Source organism: Littorina saxatilis, linkage group LG10 (genome assembly GCF_037325665.1).
Source record: "Littorina saxatilis isolate snail1 linkage group LG10, US_GU_Lsax_2.0, whole genome shotgun sequence".
Lineage (NCBI taxonomy): Eukaryota > Metazoa > Mollusca > Gastropoda > Littorinimorpha > Littorinidae > Littorina > Littorina saxatilis.
Window position 1 is genome coordinate 10,607,854 of NC_090254.1, and position 10,000 is coordinate 10,617,853.

The 10,000-nt window shown below is 43.6% G+C and overlaps 1 protein-coding gene across 1 annotated transcript in view; it reads right to left on the reverse strand.

Moving 5' to 3' along the window:
* LOC138978155 (prolyl 4-hydroxylase subunit alpha-2-like) overlaps positions 1–10,000 on the reverse strand; it is a 49,003-nt gene that overhangs the window by 8,774 nt on the left and 30,229 nt on the right. Inside the window, exons 4-8 of the mRNA XM_070350814.1 lie at positions 4,780–4,958; positions 2,629–2,793; positions 2,345–2,396; positions 859–995; positions 13–180 (exon numbers count right to left, since the gene is read on the reverse strand). Coding sequence (XP_070206915.1) covers positions 13–180; positions 859–995; positions 2,345–2,396; positions 2,629–2,793; positions 4,780–4,958 — 701 coding nt within the window. The remainder of the gene's footprint in view (positions 1–12; positions 181–858; positions 996–2,344; positions 2,397–2,628; positions 2,794–4,779; positions 4,959–10,000) is intronic.

Below are 10,000 nucleotides of genomic sequence, written 5' to 3' on the forward strand. Positions count from 1 at the left end.
AACGATTCTTACCCTTCCTTTAACGTACGTAGTGATAGTATCTATCTCCTTGTCGGATACCATTTCATAGAACACTGACACAAAAGGCGCCACTGACAGTATCTCTTCTTTGTAACGGATGTAAGGAAGTGAAAAGAGTGCCACTTTGTATCGACAGAAGTGGAAAGGTCTTAGTTGTTCCTGAAACAAAACAGTTACGAAACATTTGAGAATTTAAAAATGGCCTGTTCTTTTAGTAATTAAGTTATACAACCACTGCATCCATGGAAACCACGAAAATATAGTGAAGATGATTGAAAAGATCTTATTTTTTCCTGAAACAAAACAGTGACACAAATTTGAGAATTCAAAAATGGCCCGTTCTTTGGTGTAATAGCATCGGCCAGTAAATCTCAAGCCATTACGGCGAATATTTACTTTTCACGTCCTATTATTCCAAGTCACACGGGTATTTGGTGGACATTTTTTTATCTATGCCTATACAATTTTGCCAGGAAAGACCCTTTTGTCAATCGTGGGATCCGTAACGTGCACACCCCAATGTAGTGTACACGAAGGGACCTCGGTTTTTCGTCTCATCCGAAAGACAAGCACTTGAACCCACCGAGCTAGGAAATGGGGAAGAAATTTTAAATTGCTTACGCCCCGACCCAGGGTCGAACTCGCAACCTCTCGCTTCCGAGGCAAGTGCACTTACCACTCGGCCACCCTTTTCCACATGTTTGTGAGTGTGCATGTACGATTGTCGATCAAGTAAGTTTGGGAAAATGTCTGCTTTTCTTTCTTTTTCATAATAACCGCAGTCCGTGTGTAGCTAGCTTCGAAGATATAACCTCAGGTCTAACCTGACAAACTTACCACCCGTTTTGATTTGTCCCACATACAGAGTTCAGTCATGTTGTCATGCCAGACCTCTGTTGCTGAGCCGTACACATCTGTGGAGATCTGTGACTGAAGTTCTTTCTGCAGCTGAAGGATATCCCCAGAACTGCTGTCTGCAAAGACAGTAGCAAATGGTTTCTACTCATTATCTGTGTAGCTCTGGGTAAAAAAAACACACACACACACACACACAAAACAACAACAACACATTCCTCTTGTTTAAAAACATTGGCCATGAACCTGCCTTGATCTATGGATTGTGGCTCACTCGCATTATATATCCACGTCGAAGGAGTACGTACAAATAAATAAGGCGTCACTCGAGGCTTTGTCTAGATTTACGTACCACATTTATATTCTGACTCACTGTGGAGACATGGATTTACCACCTAACCATCAATCAGCAGGGATGTAACTTTTATATATACAATTAGGAGCAAAACGCAGTTTTCTGAAATTCTTCTTCTTCTTCGTTCGTGTACTGAAACTCCCACGGTTTTTACGTATATGCTCGTTGTTACCCCACCATAAGCCGCTTTCGGGGGATGCATGCTGGGTATTTTCGTGTTTCAATAACCCACCGAACTCCAACATGGATAACAGGATCTTTTTCGTGCGCACTAGGTCTTGTGATTGCGTGTACACACGAAAGGGGATAAGGCACTAGCAGGTCTGCACATAAGTTGACCTGGGAGATCGGAAAACCTACACCCTTAACCCACCAGGCGCGGCTTGGATTCAAACCCAGGACCTGTCATCTTGGTAGGCCGGCCTCTTACCCACTAGGCCACAGCGCCCGTCTAACCCCAGCCGTATTCTGTCTCACTGTGGAGACATGGATTTACTACCACACGATTTATCACCAGGGATGTAACTTTTATATATACAAGGAGCAAAACGCGGTTTTCTGAAATAAACTACTGAACAACACAAAAGAAAAAGGTATGCAGACTACATTATTTTCTGACAGTCGCCTGTTCATTGCAAACCATACTCCCTGGGACAGTAGGGGCGACCACCCCCAACCAGGCGCGTTCACAGGTGGCGGATAGTGAGATGGCCTTCAGATATGGAGGTTAGCTGCGAAATAAGCCAGGCTTGCCAGGACGAATAAGCAGTCGCGGACCAACTGGCGGTGCTTCCAACAGGATGGGGCGGGATAACAGGTGGCACTGTTACACTCAAGAAATACCCCAGGTCTCCAATGACGGGAGCATCATGCGATCAAGAGCCGCATCTTAAGTTCTAGCCCTGGGGAAGGTCACCTCAGATAAACAAACCAGCCAGCTATGGCCAAACAGCCGGGTAGACTGGACTCGACAGCCCTGTAAAGCCACCAGTCTAGGAGAAGGACCACTCCGATATAAAAACACGCTGAAGCCGGATGAGCTGGGCCATGTATGGCGCATAACGACAGCTCAACGCATCAACGCTCATATGACAGAAGAGAAACCATACTCACCCAAGTGTCTTCCCATGTTGTAAAGCTCTGTAGCCCTGTCTGTGTTATTCATCTGAAACCAAAATGGGCATTCTTCTTGCTGACGATTTAAGGTTCAACAAGGATAAGGATGGATAAGATTTTATATAGTCCATGAGGGTAACCTCACAGAAACAACGACAAAAAGCAGAAGGCAGTCAAGAAGACAGATTAAGAAAAGGATGATGAGCTGGAGAAAGAAGAGAAGGTCAGAGACGGAGAACGAAAGAACACAAAGAGGAGAAAATGAAACAAACATCCCTTACAAAGTAGAAAGCTCTGCCCAGCAGTCCGCAGGCCTGTCCTCGCTTAGACATGGTGTACTGGGTCTGTCCTCTTGTGCCGTCCTGCTCGGCCAGTTTCTCCACGGCCACCTTCAGCCAATCGGAGCTCTCCTCTAGAAAGCCGTCCACGAAAGCCTGTCTGCCTATCTGTACAACAAAGAAACATGTTATGAGGGCAGTAAGGGATTTGTTATAATATTGCCAAATTACAAGTGAGAAGTGGTAAGAAGGCTGGTGAAATAGTTTCAAGAGTTTGAAAAAGCATTTTTTCTTGTTGCACTTTATTGTTTCTTCAGCAGATGTAACCGAGTGCCGTAACACTACGATCACCTCGGGAGGCGAAGTGCAATCAAACAGGATTGAAAATGTTAGGGCTAATTTCTTAGCCCTATAAAAACTGTTATGCAAACCCGAAGGTTTCCATGAACATACAGACAATCGGAAACCACCAGACCCCATCACAAACAGAATTCCACAATCCAGAGGTGTTGACTTAAAGGCCAACAACTCGGGTGCAGAGTCGGCTGTGAAAGAAGCGGTAGCCTCCCCTGTCACACAGATATCACTGATGGTCTGCATTTGTGATTTGACAGAGCGTGTACAGGAAGAGCTTTCCTCCTGCCTTCTAACACAAAATGTGGTGAATTAATGAAAGGGCACTCTCAGTGCTCAACCCCCTACCTAACCCGAGTATTTGTCTGCGTGTTAAACTATGATGTTAACCATCCCAAATATGTCCACGCTTAGCATGTGATTAGATCATCCGCTCAACCTGGTTGCATACCAATAACCAAAACCTGGCGGCAGCCCACACGGAATTGATTGCTGAAAGAATTGAGTACGTTTACACAGATGTCAGTTTGGAAATCAATTGGTAAAAGGTCCACACCCTGCCTCAAGATCAACAAGAGGAAAACCGAATTGATTAAGACCAACACCACAGCCGACAATCCGGTGATGATCAATGGGGAGCCCATCAAGGAAGTGGAGTCCTTTGTTTACCTGGGGAGCATCATTGACGGACAAGGAGGCTCGGACAGGGACGTCAAAGCAAGGATTGGGAAAGCACGGGGAGCCTTTGTCATGCTAAAGAAGATCTGGAGTTCCAAGGAGATTAGCCAAAGGACGAAGCTTCGGATCTTCAATTCAAACGTCAAGTCTGTTCTTCTCTATGGGTGTGAGACATGGAGGACAACAGAGACCATGCTGGGAAAGATCCAAATCTTTGTCAACACCTGCTTGAGGCGCATCCTAAACATCAGATGGACGGACAGAATCCGAAATGAAGACCTTTGGCAGAGAGCTGACCAGAAACCAGCGGCGCAGCAAATTCTCCGGAGGAAATGGGGCTGGATAGGGCACACCCTGAGAAAGCCAGCATCCAGTATCACGAGGCAAGCCCTGAAGTGGAATCCACAAGGGAAAAGGAAGAGAGGCCGGCCGCGCAACAGCTGGAGACGAGACACTGAAAATAATAATAATAATAATAATAAATAACTTTTCTATAGCGCGAGTCCCATCAATTGGCTCCAGGCGCTTTACAAATTCATTATAGAAGCAGAGATCAACAGGCAGGGGAAGACCTGGAGCCAGATCGAAAGGGCAGCCCAGGACCGTGTCGGATGGAGAATTGTCGTCGATGGCCTATGCTCCCCCGGGGGTTCATAATGGCCTAAGTAAGTAAGTAAGTCCCCACCCTGCACAGGAATCAACCAGCCTGATTGTGTGTGTGTGTGTGTGTGTGTGTATGTGTGTGTGCGTGTGTGTGTGTGTGTGTGTGTGTGTGTGAGTGTGTGTGTACGTGTGTGTGTGTGTGTGAGAGTGTGTGTGTGTGTGTGTGTGTGTGTATGTGTGTGTGCGTGTGTGTGTGTGTGCGTGCGTGCATGTGCGTATGCGCGTGCTTTCATGCGTGTGCGTCTGTGTGTGTGTGTGTGTAATGTGTGTGTGCGTATGCGTATGCGCGTGCGTTCATGCGTGTGTGTGTGTGTGTGTGTGTGCGTGCGTGCGTGCGTGCATGCGTGCGGGCGTGCGTGTGTTATGTGCATGCGTGCGTGCATATGCGCGTGCTCGTGCGTCCATGCGCGCGTGTGTGTGTGTGTACACGCATCTTTACCAACTCATCTTACGTCTTACCTCAAATGCATCATCAGGAGTGAGACGAGGACCAAGGTACCCGGAATAGTTTCCCGTGTACATGTCATCCACCCGTAACTTGTACATGCGGTGAAGCCTGACGATGGCGCTGCACGCTCCTCTGAAGTCGTCACTGGTTGGGAGTTTGGGCTTCAAATGGGATATGTGTTTGTCGAACACTGGACAAAAAGAGGCGGCACTGTCACACCCTCATTTTTCAATCAAATTTATTGAAAGTTTGGCCAAGCAATCTTCGACAAAAGCCGGACTTCGGTATTGCATTTCAGCTTGGTGGCTTAAAAATTAATTAATGACTTTGGTCATTAAAAATCTGAAAATTGTAAAAAAACAACATTTTTTTATAAAACGATCCAAATTTACGTTCATCTTATTCTTCATCATTTTCTGATTCCAAAAACATATAAATATGTTATATTTGGATTAAAAACAAGCTCTGAAAATTAAAAATATAAAAATTATGATCAAAATTAAATTTTCGAAATCAATTTAAAAACACTTTCATCTTATTCCTTGTCGGTTCCTGATTCCAAAAACATATAGATATGATATGTTTGGATTAAAAACACGCTCAGAAAGTTAAAACGAAGAGAGGTACAGAAAAGCGTGCTATCCTTCTCAGCGCAACTACTACCCCGCTCTTCTTGTCAATTTCACTGCCTTGAGCGGTGGACTGACGATGCTACAAGTATACGGTCTTGCTAAAAAAAATTGCATTGCGTTCAGTTTCATTTTGTGAGTTCGACAGCTTGACTAAATGTTGTATTTTCGCCTTACGCGACTTGTTATTTAATTATTTTTGAATCACCCCCATTTTAAGGTTTTCTTCACTGATCATAATGATGTGAAATAGATAGTTTTGGAGCTCTTACAAAAAGGGACCAATCTGGGAACAGCTGTATTTGCACTAATAATTTCTCCAAAAGGCTACATGGATAAACCCATTTTTAGCAAGAGCGGCAGCTCCGTTTGTCAACCTTCCCTTCTTTTAGAAAAAAAAATATGCGGCTTTTGGTTTGAAGAATATAGTAGACCACACTGCGGAAACCATAATTTGTCTTTTTTTTCCTCAGAACAATTTTCACAAAGTGCACCGACTTCCTCCTTTAAAGATCATTGCCTTCTCGCATGATCGATCATCAGTGTTCATTATATCCACACAAAAACACTCAAAGCTTTAATAACACATTTACTCATGCATGTGTATTCAGCATTGTTTTCACTACGTTACATATATTTGTAATATGTAATATGTAAATATTCATATGTTGTTGTTTTTCTCTACCTTTTTTTCTACGTGAATATCCGTGATTAGATTAGTCCCCTCTATGGGCGAGGGCTGGTTGAAAAAAAGCTCGTTGTATTGCTTATGCCACAACCCTCGAAAAATAAAATTTGATTTGATTTGATTTGATTTGATCAAGTGAACTACCAAAGATCTTTCCAGTCTTGCAGGAATATAATACTAATGATAATAATAATGATAATAATAACGGGTATTTATATAGCGCCTTATCCGAAGTTCAAAGCGCGTATGCCGTGTGAGATGGAATTTTTTACACAATATATCACGCATTCACATCGGCCAGTGGATCAACAGCCTATAGGCGCTGCATCCACCTTTCACGGCCTATTATTCCAAGTCACACGGGTATTTTGGTGGACATTTTTATCTACGCCCATACAATTTTGCCAGGAAAGACCCTTTTGTCAATCGTGGGATCTTTAACCTGCATACCCCAATGTAGTGTACACGAATAAGAGTATTCTTCCACTTAGACAAATACACATCCGCAACACCCTAGCTCCTTCCCGTGTAGAGTGGGGAGTTTATTCTGAATCGATTTTGCTGATTGAAATAGGTGTTAGTTATAAAATCTTCTTTTTTTAAATACTAGTACTCAACATGCAAAGGATGTTGCCAGACTGTTGATTTTTAGTACGTGATTAACTAAGGGCAGGAGCTACCATGAAAATACACCGTTTATCATTTGACCACAACATTCCTGAAACTAAATTGTTTGCGTTAAAAGTTGGTGTGCATTTGCTGCAATGTATGAAAAAGAAAAGTACATAATAAAATAAAAAGATTATTTTGAAATTGACTTTGCAAAAATTATTAAATAAAAAAAGGAGAAAAGGGATGAATGGAATCATGTTACTTCATGGAAGACAGTCTAATTTCAAAACTACTCCCCATGTTTGAACTAAAATTAACTTACAAGTGTGTAAGATGATTTTGTTCGAACAACTTTCAGATATTGTTTTTCTAAATGTTGACTTTGTGGGTACAAAATGTCTCAAAACATCGAAAATGTGTATCTCTTTAACTGTCTTTCTTAGAGATAATCCTTTCGAACAAAACATCTATTAGTATATATGTCTTATACATTTCTGCAAAATTCCAAATCCTTCTAATGAATAGTTTTGAAATTATCTTGTCATCCAAAATGAATTTTATTTTTCATGTAATACTTTTTACAAAGTCAACCTAAGAGCAAATTTTGATTTTTTTATCATATACTATTATTCTACATACATTGAAGCAAAAGCACACCAAATATGAACACAAATAAACAGTTCTGTTTTATGAATGTTGTGGTCAAATGACTTGGAAGAGAGAAAAGGTGTATTTGAAGGTAGCTCAGTAAAAGCCAGGACTGATCTCATGATTTGCAAGACGGTCTACACGGAAAGGGAAGAATCTTTTAGGATTACAATGACAACAGCAGGAATGCACGTGATATACGTACAGCACTACTTTCAGAAACAAAGGTGACATTGGTTTGATAAATTGCCAAGGTTACTGGGCAAACCTGAGAGAGCCGTGACATGTGTCTCTTAAATCAGGTGTATGTATCCTGAAAGCCCCATATTCTAACGATTCGAACGACGGAAAGAAGCCACAACTACAGACTGCATGACTCTGTGTGTGTGTGTGTGTGTGTGTGTGTGTGTGTGTGTGTGTGTGTGTGTGTGTGTGTGTGTGTGAGAGTGTGTGTGTGTGTGTGTGTGTGTGTGTGTGTGTGTGTGTGTGTGTGTGTGTGTGTGTCTGTGTCTGTGTCTGTGTCTGTTTGTCTTTGAGATTTGCCACTCAAACAAAGTACATGTACACCGAATGACTAACATTTTCTTTCTAACGATTCGAATGACGGCAAGCAACCACAACTGTACGGAATTTATAAAAACAGTGGTCGTGCCACATCCTTTGCATTTAAACAATTTCAAAATTGCGTGTCCATAATATGAATCTTAGCCTGCAGGGCTATGAGGTGCACTAAGGGGCTCCGCTCACATATGTAACTTCAGCAGGACCGACGACGCACTGCATGTTATCCCAGCCCGCTACACGTTGCATGAAAGGAAAACAGGCCAAGTACTCGTCATAATCCCTAACGCGGCATAAATAATAGGCAGTGCGTCGTCTGTGCCGCTGAAACTGCGAAGGTATATTCTGCCCATATAAAATATATAGTGGGTGCATGCCACTCAAGTGGATGAGAACAAACCGCGGGGTCTGCTTCGTTGAAATTGCAATACATCTGAATTTCAACCAATCCAACACCGAGGCTGGCTCCGAACCGGTTGGTAAGTTTATCTTGCATCTCAGCCCAGGGCTCTAAGCCCAAAATCTGTGTTTTTCACACTGTGTTTTGCCTCAAAAACAGGAAGCGTGCATCTCACACACAACTTGTCACTTGAGCGCGGCATTCAGCCAAACAAAGGTGTAATGACGCTGCAATTTCTTTCACTTGAAAAAAAACCCATGTCAGATGTAATCAAACTGCACTTTTTTCCCCTTCATCGCCGTATCCTGGTTCAATTCAACAAAATCTTTTCCGGTGTTTTTCACATAAAAACCCAGTATGGTTGATTTTTTTTTCAAAGTTCATAGCCATTCTCATTTTCGCTTGGATTGTGTATGACAGCCATCCGGGTATGTAATCCTCACATAATTACAAACAAAACATCCCTGTTGCACGTCGTATGACCGTTTGAAAAGACGTTTTCCGGAAATAACTCGGTCAGGATTTTTGGGCGGTTTGTAGAGTAAGAGCCCCTCTTAGTTTTACTGACCCAAGGTTTTCAACTAGCAACAAGCAGCTAGCTCGGTACCTGTCGGCCTGAACCTGTCATCGCGACAAACAAGCAACTCAGAGGTATATGTTATGCAGTGTTCGCTCGATATGATACACTTTGCTGCCTAATTCCACACATCCGTTCTAGCTTCCGTTCCCAGCCGTCCTGAGGACGGCTGCCACAACAATGAGACGCTGCGCAAACGGCCGTTTTTGGCATCTTTGAGCAGCGTCTGACCATAGTGGCAGCTGTCTTCAGGACGGCTAGGAACGGAAGCTAGAACAGATGTGTGGAATGCGGTTATGACAAATCAGTGTGTGAGAGCGCTAGCGTTGCGTTACCATTGCGTTAAGTTCCATTAATGATCCATGAGTTCCGTTGCCGACGTGTTTAGGTTCCATTACTGTTCATTTGGAACGGGCGGGGAATGGCTACAATTTTGAACATGCAGCCCGAACTCACCCGTCCCAACCGTTCCTACCGTTCAAATGAGTTCCGTTAACGTCCATTGGCGTTCCCTCCCATTCCCGTGCCGTTCCTTGGTCGCTACGGCCGGGAACGGGACCTACAACGGATGTGTGGAATGGGGGTATAAAATAAGCACATCAGAGCCACGAATCGTTGCCTATTGCTTGCTGAACGGTGGCAGTGATCGCTAAACACGTGTGTGCTTTCCCAAACTCACGTGACCTCAAGCCAAACTTACGTGGCCTCGGTCTTCTTCTTCTTCTTCTTCTGCGTTCGTGGGCTGAAACTCTCACGTACACTCGTGTTTTTTGCACGAGTGGAATTTTTACGTGCATGACCGTTTTTTACCCCGCCATTTAGGCAGCCATGCATACGCCGTTTTCGGAGGAAGCATGCTGCTGGGTATTTTCGTGTTTCTATAGCCCACCGAACTCTGACATGGATTACATGATCTTTTTCGTGCGCACTTGGTCTTGTGCTTGCGTGTACACACGGGGGTGTTCGGACACCGAGGAGAGTCGGCACACAAAGTTGACTCTGAAAAATAAATCTCTCGCCGAACGTGGGAACGAAACTTACGCTGACAGCGGCCAACTGGATACAAATCCAGCGCGCTACCGACTGAGCTACATCCCCGTCCCTCGGTCAAAACACG